General features: G+C 39.3%; 1 protein-coding gene and 1 pseudogene across 1 annotated transcript; one reads left to right on the top strand and one right to left on the bottom strand.

Moving 5' to 3' along the window:
* Positions 1-1,212: 1,212 nt before the first annotated feature.
* On the bottom strand, positions 1,213-4,219 carry LOC125228767 (trypsin alpha-3-like). Its single transcript, XM_048133440.1, has 5 exons — positions 3,995-4,219; positions 3,049-3,316; positions 2,590-2,679; positions 2,055-2,242; positions 1,213-1,383 (listed from the first exon to the last, which is right to left on the bottom strand). The coding sequence occupies exons 1-5, from the start codon at positions 4,199-4,201 to the stop codon at positions 1,279-1,281; spliced, it is 858 nt and encodes a 285-aa protein (XP_047989397.1). The 5' UTR covers positions 4,202-4,219; the 3' UTR covers positions 1,213-1,278.
* A 3,230-nt stretch (positions 4,220-7,449) lies between these two features.
* Positions 7,450-18,888, top strand: LOC125228673 (annotated as a pseudogene).
* The last annotated feature ends 407 nt before the right edge of the window (positions 18,889-19,295 follow it).

Here is a 19,295-nt window from a genome sequence, read left to right as displayed (position 1 = left end):
ACGAATCCCTTCGAGAAAAGGTAGAAAAGTGCCATTGCGCTTCGCTTGACTCGTCTTGGCATGGGCACTACCACAGTATAAGGATATATCAGTAGTTAATCTCCGGCAGCGGCGGCGCGGTCGTTACTACTGCGCAAGGTCACGCAGGGTTGTACATGTACAACGTTACTATAATCGACTTCGTACAATGTAAGTTGTTGTAAATCTAATAGGTACTATTAACTGTAAGTAGGTTTTAGTATAACAATACCACGTCATGACACCACATTAGTCAGTATTGAAGACACAAAAAATCATTATAAATATATTACTCTCATACGCGCAATAGTAGATTGTGTAACAATAATTGCAAAAGCGTTAATTTAAGTGTTCATTTTATATGTTTTCTCTAGAATACACCCAATCCATCACAATAAAAAAAAGATTCGTTTGAACTAGAAACGTAGGTACCTACTGTCCTACTCGTATTAGTAACTGTGTATGGCGCTATGCTAGTACCAACGCTCTTTCTACCTTTTTATCTAATAAAGATTCAAGTACGTATTTGTTTCTTAAATACTGACGAAATCATATTTACATAAAATGTTTGAATAGATGTTTGCACAATATTTAAGTAGGTACCAAACTTTCGAGCTAGATAGATCGCAGCATCTACCTAAATGTCGTTACAGATAAATCCTTATTGATTTTAATGTGTCATTCTAGCTTTAAATCTCACTTTTACGCCATTTACGTAAGCAATAATGTACCTAACACTGCAAATATATAACAACCACTTACTTTTCTGGGTGTCTAGGAATTCTAAAGAATGACATTTCCGCATTTTGAGAACTTTCCATACACCCATAAACACTACAGTAACGAAAATATGTCTTCGGTGCTGACGTCATTTTCTCCCGAACTCAACACGTCAACACAGCGCGCAAACGCGGCCCCGACTGTCCAGCCCAATAATCACCAGTTTCGCATGTTTTCGCCGCATGCGAGGGGAGGGAGGGGGACACACCGCGCGGCGTGAAGTTTGTAAGAAGAGTTATTACTGGTTTTATACTGTGGCACTACTTGCCTCCAGATAATCAGTTGACATTTCAGATTCCAACGGTATAGGTAATTATAACACAATATTCCTACGACAACTGCTGCTGTTCAACTTGGCCTCTCCCCTAATTATAGTCTAATCAGGTACTAATTATTACAAATGAAAGAAATAAATGAAATTACAAATTAATTTATTTCTCATAGTTTATCGATTGGTCAAGACAAGTCGCAGCGTTGTGTTCACATGCGGGCCCAAAGCCAGGACGCGAAGGAGCTGACGCGGACGAAGCCGGCGGGGTGGTTGCGCTGGCAGCCGTCGACGTGCCCGAACGAGGTGATACCGATCTGTTGGGTAGAAAGCTTAATCAGTACACGAGAGCCAGGTGAAGCCACGAGAGAGCAGTTTACTCTCTGACAAAACATAGTGGACGCTCTGAGCGAAGCGTCCGGGTGCAGTGGGGCGGGACTTATGCAGCGTTGACTGAGGACACTTTGTATGAGTTTCATTTGTTTGACATGCACCACCCGCAAATGCGCTCCCAATATGAACGTGCACTCAGGGGCCCATTTCTCGAAGCTTACAAGTTACAATTTACAAGTGGTTGTCAATGTCTAATATGACAAGTTGGAAAGAGACTACCGCTTGTAACTTGCAACTTTCAGTTTTAAGAAATGGGCCCCAGGCGTTACACTTACACAGTCTTTCATGAATCTGACGAATTCAGAATTTGAAAAAATCTGAATGTCAACTCCGTGTACTCGTCTTTTCAGATTATGAATTTCTCAGATTGATCTGATTCAGACTGTGTAAGGTCTTATAGCTAACTTCGTAGACTCTTAACATGTTACTGTTCTGCCATTATCTAATAGGTCCTTATTCGTAAAATTCTTACAAAAATAATTGTCGCCATATTTCAACACCACTAGCCTCTTTCTTTATCTTTGGCTAGTCTGTGGCCAAAAGTAAGCCCATTTATATAAAAAAACCGACTTGATAACAGGGTAAGTTTACTTACCAGCTGGTTGTCGATAACCAGAGGGCCGCCGGAGTCGCCGCCGCACGTGCCGCGGCCGCCAGTGGTGGCCACACAGAGAGTGGAGGCCTGCACCGTGTTGCCACCGTAGACCGCCAAGCATACGTTGCTGTTGACCACCTGCACAGTCACGTGGGACAGGAACGCGGTGCTAGGAATGCCTAGTTGCGCTGAAACAAGTTGATACAATGAGATACTGTCTCCTTTATGTCGTTTCGATTTTGAAAATTCAACTTGAAAAATGGAATTACCATTGCAGATGTGCCCCTGACGGAGCGCACCCTCAAGGAGCGATTATTTACATTGAATATAAAACTTTGGTGTTTCGTACTTAAATTGTACGGCATAGGGCCAGTTGCATCAACCACAGTCAGCAGACACATCAACAACACGCAGGAGAAGACAGACTTCAACCAAAGTTTTTCCCATAGAGATTGCCAAATCGGTGACAGACGGTTTGGTGCAACCGACCCTTAGTAGTCTTCAGCAGGAACATACAGCCATGAATAGTACTTACAGTCGCTGGTCGCTCCGAAGCCGGCAGCCCACGCCCAGGATCCAACGAACAGGTTGGAGCCAGAGGACAGGTTGATGTTGTGGATGTTGTCTGAAAAGATTAACTATTTAGTCACACAGTTTTATTCTTAAAACTTGAATTTCAATTGAAGGAGCGTCATTCTCTCCTACGCATGATGCCAATAAAAACAAAAATTCGGATAACTCGCATACCCGCGTCGCTTCAGCACTCCGAGAGGTCACACGCGTTGGGCTCCAGGGTTAAGGATCCCCGGAGCTCAAAGGCAAAAGATCTGCCTGAGTGGAAGGCACTGCAACGTACTGTGACTTATGGTGGTCACGACCCTCAACAATGCGGTTTCAACAGAGAAGAAGAAGCACATCTAATAGCACAATATTAAGCAAATGCTAGCAGGTATATTGTAGGTACACTGGTACAGTGAAGGCTACTTCTACTTACTATTGTAAGTAACCCAGCTGTGGCGGATGATGGCGACATCATTAACGAGAGTCTGCATGTTGTAGCTGGCGTGCATCTCGACGTCGCTGGTGGAGACCCTGGTGCCGCCGGAGAAGAGCAGCGTGGAGCCCCAGACGATGGTGAAGGAACGGGCCTGGGACTGGGTGTTCCGCCAGCAGTGCGCGGCGGTCACGGAGCGCGTGTTGGACAGCAGAGAGGATCCGCATACGGAGGTGCCGCCGCTGGTCAGGCTGATCACGAGACCGCCCTAGTAAAATAAGCACATTGTAAGTAACTTTAGATGGGACGAGGGAATCATTGATGAAAGAAAATGGAAATTTAATGGGTGTCTTTTTTGCCGACGGCTATATTTTCGATCGCATATAACCCGGCAACCTTCAAATCTAGGGTGAACAGGCATTTTCTGAGCGAGCTCACTCCAGCGTAGGCCACGTCTTTGTCTTTGGTCTGTGGTCAAGTGTAAGGCCATTTATAATTTAAAAAAAGTTTTGACTACTCCCAACAAGTATTTTTCCTCGATCAGCAATAAGCTGCTTCACATAAGTAAAACAAAACATCATGAGTGGTTAACATTGCCTTAAGTCATTCCCTCGACGTTTTAATCGCGGTTCGACCACGCTCGGTCTCAATTTTTTAAGGAGATACCTTCGTCTTTACAGACTGCTTTCGGTATTCCAAGTTGCAAGACAGTTTGTGCTGTGTGGGTCCGAAAAAAATTACCAAGAATTTTCGTTGTCTTCTAAGTCTTCTAAAAATATTCAGTCGAATCGAGAACCTCCTCCTTTTTTGAAGTCTGTTAAAAAAGACTTTATTAGATATTATGATATGATATTTTGGCCTCTGAATTCATTTTAATCTTCTAATATGATAAGAAATAAGCTGTTAAAATTTTTCGGTTTCTTCACGTTACACCGTGTATACTCACGAGGTAAGGGTACTGTCCAAGATGGGCAGCGGAGCCCCCCACGATCCTCGCGCCGTCGAAGTCCAGGGCCTGCTCGGCCGCCTTGATGCGCGCCGCCGCGGGAATCCCGATCTTGTTATGGTAGTCCAGCTCCACCGGAGACACCCACTCCTCGGCCACCGCCGACCCCACCAGACCCACCAACGCCAAAGCAACCAGCAGTTTCATAATTGAGCAGGCAATTGTTGTCCACTACTAATTGCATTGTCTTTTTATACTTCTTGATCACTTGTTATCTAGCATAATTATCAATATAACATACTAGCAATCATTATTTTTATCGTTTTTAAGTTCGGTAGCACGATAATATAATTCCATCCAATCCCAAAAATTAGTACACGTACCTACTAAACTTTTCTTTGCCAGCAAAATTACGCATACTTTGACTACATGTGGTCAGAAAATTTAATTTGTATTTAGTGTAATTAGTTTATACTTATTATATTAAAAACAGATATACAAGCTATGCAATACATCATGTTTTTATAGGATTTGCTATTTTATTACTTTATTTCGAGCAGTGACCCAGTGGACATAGCTGTCCCTCACTTTTGTATGAAAAAAACCGGCCAAGAGCGTGTCGGGCCACGCTCAGTGTAGGGTTCCGTAGTTTTCCGTATTTTTCTCAAAAACTACTGAACCTATCAAGTTCAAAACAATTTTCCTAGAAAGTCCTTATAAAGTTCTACTTTTGTGATTTTTTTCATATTTTTTAAACATATGGTTCAAAAGTTAGAGGGGGGGGGACGCACTTTTTTTTCTTTTAGGAGCGATTATTTCCGAAAATATTAATATTATCAAAAAACGATTTTAGTAAACCCTTATTCATTTTTAAATACCTATCCAACAATATATCACACGTTGGGGTTGGAATGAAAAAAAATATCAACCCCCACTTTACATGTAGGGGGGTACCCTAATAAAACATTTTTTTCCATTTTTTATTTTTGCACTTTGTTGACGTGATTGATATACATATTGGTACCAAATTTCAGCTTTCTAGTGCTAACGGTTACTGAGATTATCCGCGGACGGACGGACGGACGGACGGACGGACGGACGGACGGACGGACAGACAGACATGGCGAAACTATAAGGGTTCCTAGTTGACTACGGAACCCTAAAAAGTGTCTCTTCCACTGGGTCACATATAGATTTAATTGTAAATGTTTTTTTTTTAAATTATTCCCTTTTATTCTATTATTAATTATTCTTCTTAAAATAAAAATAAGGATCTTTATTCACGATGGCCAGGTTAAAACTCACAAAAGTAGAGCTAATAATAAGTATGGGCAATTCTTGCAAAAAGCAAGAAAAAGTTGATTCACCCAATAAATAAATTGGAGATACAGTGTGTTACCACCATCCACCACCAAAACCACCATCATCATCAACGTTATTTGAATAAACTACTTGATGCCTCCCAGTCAAATCTGCTTCTTTTTAAGAACTGTCAAAAGGAATTTGAACGACGATATATTATTATGTACGGTCAACCAACTGGAACCCTTGGCCACTCTACAACCATGTCAAAATGACAAGCAGTAAGAGATTTCTTACAATCTGATTTAATAACGTCACTATGACATAGTTCTACAGTGACCTAGGGTTCCAATTGGTTGACACATATAAGATTAGATTAGATTAGATTTCTTTATTTCATGATAAAAATTACACTATAAATTTGTTACATGCCAAAGTTATGTTTATCTTCTCATCATGATCGTCAAAAATTACATTATGAATTGAAAATAATAAAATGAATAGTTTCTCCCAATAAGGATCGTCATTTACAAAGAGAAATACACAAAGCACAATAAAATTAACAAATGAAATAAAATCAGAAATGAAATGAATGAATCAGAATAAGTATGTATTTATCTATTTAAGTATGTATATCGTCGCTTAGTACCCATAGTACAAGCACACCTCGGACACTGGCGATCAAATATATGAAAGAGGCGCGTTCCTAGCACACAGTCTAAGCTCGTGTAGGTGAATGAGTACTATGCTTGTATGAGTGACATATGACAGGTCGACTGTTCGCGTTTTTGACAGGCGGTAACTGTGAGGTAACCGAGAGGGGGTAGGCGGCACTTTCAGCGGGGAGCGGAAGTGGCCATACTGTACGATAGTACTCTTTATTATACTGTGGTACAAGCTTTGCTTAGTTTGGGGCTAAGTTGATCTGTGTAAGGTCCCCAATATTTATTTATTTATTTATTTTTCTGTCAATGTTTTTCTTATAATTATCTGACGCTTTATTTCGTGCATGGTATAAAATATTTTATCTTATAAACATTTAAGTTCCCTATTCACTGCACATTTCCTAATAAATTTTTCAAAATCCGTTAGGTATATACATACATAATGGCACGTATTTAACCGGGCGACTAAATAACCATAGAAATGGGTATCAAAAATAATAGTTTGGCGACTAAAATGGGGCCTCAAAATATTTCAATATGAGGTAGCATTTTAATGTCATTACGGCTACGGTTTATTCAGACGCGACTACCAACTATTTATTTGGCAACTGAATTATTATATTGGAAACAATTTAAGAGATACAGTTTAATAGGAAAACAGCTGTCTATTAATATAAAATATACAGTTCTTTTAAAATATTTATATAGCAAATTAACATAAAAAGTACATTTAAAATTTATACATCGGCACTCATCACCTGAGCTGTCATTTTCATAAAAAAAAAGGATTGTTATAAAATATAACGGTCGACAAAATATTATACTTATGGGTAAGAAATTAGGTGTTTGGGGTGCTGGCAACTTCGTCTATAAGTACAATTAATTTAACTTTTCATCAGGTTTACTCTATCGAATCTAAGGCTGGCCTTACGCAGTCTTAACACCACCCTGAAAGATTAATTTTTTGGCAGGAAAACCTTACTCAGAATATGCTTTGACATAAATCGTTCCGCAGATTTTATAATATCGAATCGAATCTTATGCTGGCATAATTATCATGAGCAAAATAATCTTCTAAATTAAGAGTACTTCCGTAGATTCTTGTTTGCATAATAGTTAGGCGGTAAAAAGTTGTCCATCTTCTTCCTATTTCTGTTTTGATAGCGAGTCATGTGTGTTAGGGATGCACTGTATTTCATTTCCTTTTTGCTATCTTTGTTTTGTTCATACAAAGTACCTAAGAATTATGCCATACTTAGCAAATCTATCATGGCAATTTTTTTGAATACCACGTCGGTGGCAAACAAGCACTTTTTTTTTACTTTATTTCGTTATAATAAAAGAAAAGTTACAATAAAGTTTTGTACTTATCTGCCAAACTGCACAGCAGTTTTTTGGCAGAAAATTATTCTACCCTCCACCATTTATGTTAAACCACTTATTTTGTAATTTATACAATGATAAAAAATATATATTTGTAATTTAAACATGCAAGTATGTCCTACCCAAGGTATCCAAGCACTAATCTTATACAAGTAAAAATATACAACCCAAATATACAACTCCTTTTTGCTGTGTACTTATTATAAAATGATTTAGTACGCGTTCCCTCGCTTGCAACTCGCTCGAAAATAGATGTACGATGTAAATACTACCCGTGGTTTACGGGTCGCAAATACGATGTTTGAATAGAATAAACATTTATTCGTGAACACAGGCAAGACAAAATACACATATTTAATAACAACAAGACAGAAAGGATTGAAGTGCCTCAGCGTGTTGCTGGTGACTTCCAGCGATGATCTTCCGATGAGACCATCGTTTCCATAAAGAAATTATTTCATATGTGTTTTAAAAAAACCAACTTCCCAATATTTTTTTTAGTTGCCTCCGCAATTTAAATACTACTTTAAACGATGAGCTAAGCATAATTATTTAGGTGCTAGCGTCTATATGACTACAAATATTAAAAATCTCACGCTTTACAATACTAGGTGTCAATTACTATTTTAGTCGCCAAAGTATTGTTTAATGTTCCTCGGCAATATTTTTGTCGCTTGAAATTTGCTGCCGTTTTTTCAATAATAATGATGCTTAATATTTGAAGCTCATATATTTTTTTTGTCGCCACAATATTAAAACACAGCCAAATTATATTATTGTATGCCCGACATAACTTCCCGTTTAATATTTTAGTTGCCCGGTTAATTATATGCCATACATAATTATGTTCAATTGTTCAAGCAAAAACCTAATAAATCGAAGGGGTTGCGTCCTAATAGAAATTAGAATTTGGCGACTTTTTTATTAGAGTCAAGATTTGCTTGACCATTTATATTCTCAAGGATGAAACTTTGAGATAATGTAGAGTTCGTATCGACGTTTAATGTCTGCATATTACCTATTTCGGCCCGTCGGCCATTCTTTTTGCTGTAAGTTTTTTTTAAAACACTAAGTTTCCTAACTAATAACTAACTTTCAAGGCTGATTTTGATATATTGATTTGAGATAAGACTGTATGGATTTGATAATCATTATTTCCAGACCATTTCTGCCGGCCGTAACTTTTACCAGACGCTTGAAAGTCTTTCTAACTTACCCTAATCTCTCAAGCTACGGCCGGTGAAAATGGTTAGGAAATGATGACTATCAATTCTTAATGGTAGTTTCTAACACATATATAAAAATCAGCCTTGAGAATTTAAGGAAAGTTAGTGTTTAAAAAAAAAACCTTATAGGAAAAAAAAACTACTAATTAGGTAATATATTTGACGACCGGTCTGGCTCAGTCGGTAGTGACCCTGCCTGCTAAGCCGCGGTTCTAGGTTCGAATCCCGGTAAGGGCATTTATTTGTGTGATGAGCACAGATATTTGTTCCTGAGTCATGGATGTTTTCTACGTATATAAGTATGTATTTATCTATTTAAGTATGTATAATATCGTCGCTTAGCACCCATAGTACAAGCTTTGCTTAGTTTGGGGCTAAGTTGATCTGTGTAAGGTAACGTGTCCCCAATATTTATTATATTATATTATTATTATTAATATGCAGACTTTAAACGTCGATACGAACTCTACATTATCTCAAAGTTTCATCATTGAGAAAATGAGGAAGAGGTCTGGCGGCTCTGAGCTCTTAGTATACGATATTGTTGTACAAACTCAAAATGCATGCAACGGAACGCACACGAAATAGTTATTTGTTATACAAGGGGGCAAAGTTGTATTTTAACGCCGAGTGTGGAATTGAAAAACGAGCAAGTGAAAGGATTCTATAGTTGAACCACGAGCGAAGCGAGTGGTTCGAGAATAGAATCTTGAACTTGCGAGTTTTTTAACACACGAGAAGTAAAATACATTTGCACCCGAGTGTAACACAAAACTTTTCCCCTCACTATAGCGAGGAAACTACAACGCAAAAAATGCGTTTATCACTGCTTCCAGTAGTTCCACAGGTGGTAAATCATCTTTATTACTAGATTCACCTACTTTTATTAATATTAAAGCAGTTATTTTGACTTTATTCAAGGTCAAATTAGTTTACCCACTAGTGGATAAAATCTGTTTTTATCCGCTGGTAATAAAGGACAAAACACGTGTTTCCGAGCTAGTGCGGGGAAAAGATACTTATTCAGTCAGAGACAGGGAGACATTGTGTGTTTATAATTTCTTGATAGTTTTATTCGTGTTTTTATATGTTCGATTAAAATACATACAACGATCACCCTCGTATAACACAAGGCATAACTTTAGTAAGTAGGTACACGGGATCGATTTATGGAGGTTTCACTATAATATTTAATCTATCTTATAGAATAAAATTAAGTGTTGATAACTTACGCTGATTTTATTAGGGAAATTCTAATTACCTATGTAGATTATGAAAACTGACAATAATTAACAAAACAATATCAATTAATCTGATACTGAATGACCAGCTGAAAATTGACTAATGATTGGAAAAACCGTTTTTAAGGTTCCGTAAAAACTAAAATCACATATTATATAAATATTAAATATTGGAGGACATCACACGAATCAACCTAGCCCCAAACTAAGCAAAGCTGGGTGCTAGGCCACTAATATACATACACATGAACATATTGGTGTGGTGACGGGTTAAAAATTTCACCACCCTCTTTCCTTGTGGATGACGTAGAAGACGACGGTGGGATATTGGTTCCACTGTGGCGTAGGCGAGAGGCTGGCAACGTCTCACTCCAATGTCATATGTACCTATTTGAGGAGTGTGTTTTCAAAAGGACTTATTTCTATAAGTCAACAGAGGTTATTTTTATCTATGTCTTCCTAGAGAATTAAACCTTGTTGACGGTGTCCTGCCGTTTCGCCAAAAAACGTTTCGTCAAATTTCATTTCCCAATAATCATATCGCAATAGTTTCATTTCCCAAAGTATTGTTTGGCAAAGGTATGTTTCGCAATGAATTTGTTTGGTCAAATTATCATTTGGCACAATTTTACTTAGTCAAATTTTATTTAGACAAAACTTTCTTTCGCAAACGTTTTTAATGGCAAAACTCATATCCCAAAAACATGTTTGGTCAAAATTTCACATCGCATATTTCGAAAATATTTAGGCATTTGCATTTTCATTTCTACGGGATTAATTTAATTTACCGAAGATTTTTTTTGCCAAATTTAACTTAAAATTGTCAAATGATAATTTCAGTTTTATTCCCAAGGCTTCAGTTGGACAAGAAAAGTTTGCTCAACTTTATTTTTGTCAAATTAATTACTGGACAAAATTATTTTGTCAACTATTTTTTTGTCAAAAAATGTTTCTACAAATGCTAAACTGTAGTGAGGTCACAGTCATAGCAGCGTCATACACTCACACATAGATAGATAACCTTTAAAGAACATTAAATTAACAATAAGATAATAAAGTATCAAGTATCAAGTACCAATTAACCTTTGAAATATGAGCACATACTATCATGGAATAGATACCATGATAACTCCCACATTAATAGATAATTAGATAATACCCTACTATATAAACACGATGTATCTTTAGTCAAATATACAGAGTTCACCACAGTCTTGTCTTGTCATTTACCTCCGGTACCTCATACATTTCAAAATCACGTTTGACAATAAATATTACAAGGCATAAATGTAATGTAATAATTTTATTAGTATTGTAACAGAAAACTCGTGTGCGACAGGGTCAGTTTAGGTGCGACGACGAGCGAAGCGAGGAGGAGCGTGTTAGGTTGACAGTGAGCAAACTGGAAATGGCTTTTTAAAGTACTTAAAAATTAATAGAACATAATGGTCTTGAAAACATAAAATAAGGTTTCTTTTTAATAAAATGTAACCAGACATGTAAGTGAAAATGTCATCCTTGACATTTGCAGCAGGAGGAAAAAAGTACGACATACACATTATTTCACACAAATCTTGGACACAAAGTATAAAATCAACAAACAAATTTCTAGTGCGCCATTTAATTACAATATATTTAACACGCTTTTATTAGGTCGTCGTGTATGTAACTAACTATGTAATGGAATCTGCGGAGGCTAATTTAACCATCTTCCAAGGATCGTAGCGTAATGAAAATTGGCAGCTGTATGTAGTTCTGATGACAATACAATAATATGATACTGTTGAACTGATCTGATGATGGAGCCCGAAGATATGAACTGGAACTACATGATGGAACATCGTATCATAGCTGTTTTTGGGTTTCTTAGAAAAGTCTTGTAATGAACTTAGACTACGATTAGGTTTCAAGGTCTGATGATGGAGCCGGAAGATATGAACTGGAACTACATGATGGAACATCGTATCATAGCTGTTTTTGGGTTTCTTAGAAAAGTCTTGTAATAAACTTTGACTACGATTAGGTTTCAAGGTCTGATGATGGAGCCGGAAGATATGAACTGGAACTACATGATGGAACATCGTATCATAGCAGTTTTTGGGTTTCTTAGAAAAGTCTTGTAATGAACTTTGACTACGATTAGGTTTCAAGGTCTGATGATGAAGCTGGAAGATATGACCTGGAACTACATGATGGAACATCGTATCAAAGCTGTTTTTGGGTTTCTTAGAAAAGTCTTGTAATAAACTTTGACTACGATTAGGTTTCAAGGTCTGATGATGAAGATGGAAGATATGACCTGGAACTACATGATGGAACATCGTATCATAGCTGTATTTGGGTTTCTTAGAAAAGTATTGTAATGAACTTTGACTACGATTAGGTTTCAAGGTCTGATGATGGAGCCGGAAGATATGAACTGGAACTACATGATGGAACTTCGTATCATAGCTGTTTTCTGGTTTCTTAGAAAAGTCTTATAATGAACTTTGACCACGACTAGGTTTCAAGGTCTGATAATGAAGCCCGAAGATTGGCACTGGCATTCCATGATGGCATATCGTATCATAGTTGTGGTTGCGCTTGTGAGAAGGGCCACGTAATGAACTTTGAACGTTACGTTTTCAACGTTATAACAAACCTATTATTGACCGAAGCGAAGCGAGGCCTAAGTTATGTTAGGGTTTTCTTGCGACCCTTATGAGCGGAAAAAGGAAAGACCGAATAAGTATCTAAACTATTAAGTCAGGTAAGGGTCTTTTTTGTGACCCTTAAATATGTAGTCCAGGCCGCGGGCTAGCGTCCACATGCTTACAAAAGAAAAATTGATAACAAAAGCAAAATTGGGGGCGGGGGCGAAGCCCCCCGCAAAAAAGAAAGATCAACGTAGTGTGTAAAATAAGTTGGGCTAGGGTTTTTTTGTGACCTTTAAGAGCAAAAGTAAGAGGGGCTCGGGGGGCGAAGCCCCCCGCATAAAAGAAAGATCAATGTAATATTTAAAATAAGTTGGGTAAGGGTTTCCTTGTGACCCTTACGAGCAAATAAAGGGGGGCTCGGGGAGCGAAGCCCCCCGCAAAAAAAATGATCAACAAAGTATGTAAAATAAGTTGGGTTAGGGTTTTCTTGTGACCCTTAAGAGCAAAACTAAAGGGGGTTCGGGGGGCGAAGACCCCCGCCTAAAAGAAAGATCAACGTAGTATTTAAAATAAGTTGGCTTAGGGTTTTCTTGTGACCCTTAAGAGCAAAGAAAGGGGGGCTCGGGGGGCGAAGCCCCCCGCAAAAAAAAGGATCAACAAAGTATGTAAAATAAGTTGGGTTAGGGTTTTCTAGTGACCCTTAAGAGCAAAAGTAAGGGGGGCTCGGGGGGCGAAGACCCCCGCATTAAAGAAAGATCAACGTAGTATTTAAAATAAGTTGGGTTAGGGTTTTCTTGTGACCCTTAAGAGCAAAGAAAGGGGGGCTCGGGGGGCGAAGCCCCCGGCATAAAAGGAAGATCAATGTAATTTTTAAAATAAGTTGGGCTAGGGTTTTCTTGTGACCCTTAAGAGCAAAGAAAGGGGGGCTCGGGGGGCGAAGCCCCCGCATAAAAAAATGATCAATGTAATATTTAAAATAAGTTGGGTTAGGGTTTTCTTGTGACCCTTAAGAGAAAAGAAAGGGGGCCTCGGGGGCAAAGCCCCGGCATAAAAGGAAGATCAATGTAATTTTTAAAATAAGTTGGGCTAGGGTTTTCTTGTGACCCTTAAGAGCAAAAGTAAGGGGGCTCGGGGGCGAAGCCCCCCGCATAAAAGAAAGATCAACGTAATATTTAAAATAAGTTGGGTTAGGGTTTTCTTGTGACCCTTACGAGCAAATAAAGGGGGCTTGGGGGCGAAGCCCCCGCAAAAAAAAAAGGATCAACGTAGTATGTAAAATAAGTTGGGTTAGGGTTTTCTTGTGACCCTGAAGAACAAAAAAGGGGGGTTCGGGGGCGAAGCCCCCGCAAAACAAAAAATCAACGTAGTATTCAAAACAAGTTGGTTTAGGGTTTTCTTGTGACCCTCAAGAGTAAATAAACAAAAGGGGGGCTCAAGGGGCGAAGCCCCCCGCATAAAAGAAAGATCAACGTAGTATTTAAAATAAGTTGGGTTAGGGTTTTCTTGTGACCCTTAAGAGCAAAAGTAAGGGGGGGTTCGGGGGCGAAGCCCCCCGCATAAAAAAAGGTCAACGTAATATTTAAAATTAATTAGGTTAGGGTTTTCTTGTGACCCTTAAGGGAAAAAGTAAGAGGGGGTTCGGGGGCGAAGCCCCCCCGCATAAAAAAAGATCAACGTAATATTTAAAATGAATTAGGTTAGGGTTTTCTTGTGACCCTTAAGAGCAAAGAAAGGGGGGCTCGGGGGCGAAGCCCCCCGCATAAAAGAAAGATCAACGTAATATTTAAAATAAGTTGGGTTAGGGTTTTCTTGTGACCCTTAAGAGCAAAGAAAGGGGGGCTCGGGGGGCGAAGCCCCCCGCAAAAAAAAGTATCAACGTAGTATTCAAAATAAGTTGGTTTAGGGTTTTCTTGTGACCCTCAAGAGTATATAAACAAAAGGGGGGCTCGGGGGGCGAAGCCCCCGCATAAAAGAAAGATCAACGTAGTATTTAAAATAAGTTGGGTTAGGGTTTTCTTGTGACCCTTAAGAGCAAAAGTAAGGGGGGCTCGGGGGGCAAAGCCCCCCGCATAAAAGAAGATCAACGTAATATTTAAAATAAATTAGGTTAGGGTTTTCTTGTGACCCTTAAGTGCAAAAGTAAGGGGGGCTCGGGGGGCGAAGCCCCCCGCATAAAAGAAAGATCAACGTAATATTTAAAATAAGTTGAGTTAGGGTTTTCTTGTGACCCTTAAGAGCAAAGAAAAGGGGGCTCGGGGGGCGAAGCCCCCCGCAAAAAAGAAGATCAACGTAATATTTAAAATAAATTAGGTTAGGGTTTTCTTGTGACCCTTAAGTGCAAAATTAAGGGGGGCTCGGGGGGGTCAGGTAAGGGTCTTTTTTGTGACCCTTAAATATGTAGCCCAGGTCGCGGGCTAGCGTCCACATGCTTACAAAAGAAAAATTGATAACAAAAGCAAAATTGGGGGCGGGGCGAAGCCCCCCGCAAAAAAGAAAGATCAACGTAGTGTGTAAAATAAGTTGGGCTAGGGTTTTTTTGTGACCCTTAAGAGCAAAAGTAAGAGGGGCTCGGGGGCGAAGCCCCCGCATGAAAGAAAGATCAACGTAGTATTTAAAATAAGTTGAGTTAAGCAAAAAAGAAAGATCAACGTAGTGTGTAAAATAAGTTGGGCTAGGGTTTTTTTGTGACCCTTAAGAGCAAAGAAAGGGGGGCTCGGGGGGCGAAGCCCCCCGCATAAAAGAAAGATCAATGTAATATTTAAAATAAGTTGGGTTAGGGCTTTCTTGTGACCCTTAAGAGCAAAAGTAAGGGGGGCAAAAGTAAGGGCTTTATCAACGAAAAATTTCACGCCACGCCACTGCTAAGCACGTCGCGAAGGTCTACAGATCCCAGAGCCACTATCAGTATTTTAGTTGCTTAGCAAACTGTCGCGTCCACGTTCCATATCCAGGTTCAACCCCTACAAATATACTAGAGAGCGACTGAGAAAATTCAACCTTTTGTCTCTTTCCTACTCTGTAAGATGAAATCCTTAAGTTCTGTATTGCATTAATCTTCAAATTAGCGCAGCACTATGAAAAAATGTTTAAATGAATGACTTTATTGCGATAAACTTGGTACCTATACATCAGGTGGTATTAATTCTTATTAAGTAGCAATACGTGTTAAGCCACAAATGGCTTGCGAAATTCGCCTACTTGAAATAATATTTTTGTTTAAATTTTAAATATATTTCATTATTAACGACTAAAAAGTATAAAATAAATTTATAGTTTAAAAAACTCTAGAAAAACACGCTTTTATAAATGCACGTAAAAGCCAAAAATAAATTATGGATCGTTCAAGTTGTCTCTATTGCTGGGATGAAGAGTAAACTATGTGCTTTTAATTATAATATTTGATTGTAAAAGCGTGGGGCGCTGTAACAGGAAAAACTTTTTTTGTATAACTTGCTGAGAAATCAAGTTAAGCTATATTACGAGAAGCAGTTTACACAGATTGGCGCGCTAACTGGACTTGCAGCACGACTGCAGCGCCCCACGCTTTTACAATCAAATATTATAATTAAAAGCACATAGTTTACTCTTCATCCCAGCAATAGAGACAACTTGAACGATCCATAATTTATTTTTGGCTTTTACGTGCATTTATAAAAGCGTGTTGCTTTCTAGAGTTTTTTAAACTATAAATTTATTTGGACTACCATAACAAGAACGGGATCCCCGCGGCGGCGCGCATCAAGGCGCCAGGATCGTGGGGGGCTCCGCTGCCGGCCTTGGACAGACCCTTACCTCGTGAGTATATTTTTGGAAGGATAAATTCTATTTTTGTACTAAGATCATCATTATCTGATCATTGAAGGACTGTATATTTAAAGGTTTACGCAGTACAAGTCATAAATAATGCTAATTGACTTTTGTACTCCTACCACTTCATATTTCATCATCCTCCTTGCGTTATCCCGGAATTTGCCATGGCTCATGGGAGCGGTACGCTTTCGGCAACTAATCCCAAGATTGGACATAGGCACTTTTACGAAAGCGACTGCCATCTGACCTTACAACCCGAAGGGTAACTACCAATTCGTATTTAAACTGAAGTAATTATGAAACTTAATGGTCATACAAAGTTTTCTGAAAATGCGTAAAGACAATTAATTTTATTCAATTTACCTATATAGTTGTGATTTAATGTAATGTAACCTATAACTTACCTGTTTGGTTTACCTGTTAGTGTAAGTTGGTTTGAAATTAATGAAATGAAATGAAAATTATTTTTTTTGTGAGAACTTGTACCTACATAGCACAAAACCGTCTTGCGATGAACTTAACTCATGCAGTTGGTAAAGATGTATATTGTACGATTTGTACGTCATCTGTGAAATTGAGGCCGAGCGTGTTCGAACCGAGGTTGAACGTCGACCGAATTGTTTAGTGAAAACAGTACCGGATCTAGACCTTTTTCGAGTAGAGGCAACAATTAAAAAATGTAAAATTCGGCACTCCTTGGACTTGAACCTCATCCTCATGGACTTGTCGGCCGGGACATGGGACCCGGTTCGCTCCTCCTTAGATCCGGGCCTGAGTGAAAGCAGCTTTGCTGATTTGTTGACAGAGGAAAAATACGATTACGGTGTTTCTATTTTACCAATGATTCCTTTGTCGATCTAATTGTTTCTTACAATGGATTGGTTTCACTAGGGCGGCGTCGTGATCTACCTGACCAGCGGCGAAACTTCTGTGCGTGTCCTCTCTGCTGTCCAACACGCGCTCCGTGACCGCCGCGCACTGCTGGCAGAACACCTGGTCCCAAGCCATCTCCTTCACCATCGTCTGGGGCTCCACGCTGCTCTTCTCCGGCGGCACCAGGGTTTCCACCAGCGACGTCGAGATGCACGCCAACTACAACATGAGGACCATCGTTAATGATGTCGCCATCATCCGCCACAGCTGGGTTACCTACAACAGTAAGTAGTCTGGGACTTTTAGATTAACAGATAAACTAGGAAGTGTGTAGATGAGTATACTAGTACCTTCTCCAGCATTTGCTAAAGCTAGGTATATGTATGAGGGATTCCGGAAATGTATCTTTAAGCAGCAACATCATACATAATTGAATGGCCGAGATATTCGTGATAAGTGTGTGACCATGCGTAAGAGTAGAACCCTATTGAAATTGATAATTAACCTTTGTATATTACATGTTGGAATTGAGGACATACTTTGTTCTTCAGACAACATCCAAAATATCAACCTGTACTCCGGCTCCAACCTGTTCGTTGGATCCTGGGCATGGGCTGCCGGATTCGGAGCGACCAGCGACTGTAAGTACTATTCCTGATTATATTATTATGTTCCCACTGACGACTACTACGCCGTACAATATACGAAATACCGACGTATCATCTTTAATGTTCTTATTACGTAAATTCGTAATAAGAACATTAAAGATAGTAGTAGTATAATCAGTTTTTGAGGGTCGGCTGTATCAGGGACACATCCGCAATAATTGATACCATTTTTCAAAAGTTGACTTTTCAACAAAAATGTTTCTCAAAGATCAAGACGACAGAAAGAAGATAGTACTTATCTCATTGTTCCTTCCGCCACGTTCCTGTCCCACGTGACCATGCAGGTTGTGAACAAACAATGCTGTGTGCATGTCTACCTACGGTAGCACCACGGTGCAGGCCTCCACACTGTGTGGCTACCACCGGCGGCCGCGGCACGTGCGGCGGCGACTCCGGCGGACCTCTGGTCCTTAATAACTAGCTGGTCAGTAAAATGCCCCAACACGGCACCGTCAATAATTTACCCCCTTATTAATAAACATTCACTAAAGTTATCAAGCCGATAAAGTTCGTTTATCCCTTTCTATCACACCAATACGTCGGAAAGGGACAAACGAACTTTATCGGCTTGATAACTTTAGTGAACGTTTATTAATAAGGGGGTTAGTATTTAATGGTACCTTTTCAGGTAATGGTGACGATAAAAATGGCAGAACTTATGCTTATCAAGTCAGCACAGTACAAAAGTCTAGAAATTTTAATTGTCAGGTCCTTGAGTGTTAATAATTTTCGTCTTGTTGCAACTAAATAACACGTAACGAGGCGTTTTTAATGTTTTTGTTGACTTTAAATTACAAAAATTGACGCCCGAAAACTGCAAGCTGTGAGTAAAGACAGATAACTCAGCGGATTTTACTATGTTCATTTAACACGCTAAGTATTGTGTTTCCTTGATCAGATGTTACAGTGTATTATAAAATCTATGGCTGTTACGTTTCATCGTCCTTGTAAAACTTGTGTACTGACTGAGCTTTCTAACCAACAGATCGGCATCACCTCGTTCGGGCACATCGACGACTGCCAGCGCAACCACCCCGCCGGCTTCGCCCGCGTCAGCTCTTTCGAGTCCTGGCTCTGGGCCCGCATGTGAACACAACGTTGCTAAAATCAAGGATCTGCACGAATGAACAAACGCTCTCGAAACGAAACGCTCGTAGATATCTATCTCTATTGCTCTTGCGTATTGACGCGACAGAGCTAGACTACCTTTCACGGCGATTCGTTTCTCTTTCGCGTCGTAGAAATGCCATTCGGCTACGGGGTCTGGACTAATATTTCACATAATATATGATAAAATGGAACGAACCATGACAATATATGATGAATTAGTAGAAATATCCATATTTTTTACTTTATACCTTCCGAAGACCCATTGACCTAAAGATCGGTGGAAATCTCTACGTATACAGGTAACCTTTATTAGCTTTGGCAGGGACTTTGCGTGTGTTTGATGCCAACAACGGGACTGCTGAAATTGTTTCAGCTGCTCCCCAAAGA

This window comes from Leguminivora glycinivorella, chromosome 8 (genome assembly GCF_023078275.1).
Source record: "Leguminivora glycinivorella isolate SPB_JAAS2020 chromosome 8, LegGlyc_1.1, whole genome shotgun sequence".
NCBI lineage: Eukaryota > Metazoa > Arthropoda > Insecta > Lepidoptera > Tortricidae > Leguminivora > Leguminivora glycinivorella.
This window is presented reverse-complemented; position numbering and strand designations above follow the sequence as displayed.

Excerpts from the sequence above, each read along its gene's own strand:
- LOC125228767 (XM_048133440.1), bottom strand. The coding sequence starts at position 4,201 with ATGAAACTGCTGGTTGCTTTGGCGTTGGTGGGTCTGGTGGGGTCGGCG. Across the intron at positions 2,680-3,048 it reads CAGCTGGGTTACTTACAATA|ACAACATCCACAACATCAAC; the intron begins GTAAGTAGAAGT and ends TAATCTTTTCAG. Across the intron at positions 1,384-2,054 it reads TGGTTATCGACAACCAGCTG|ATCGGTATCACCTCGTTCGG; the intron begins GTAAGTAAACTT and ends TCTACCCAACAG.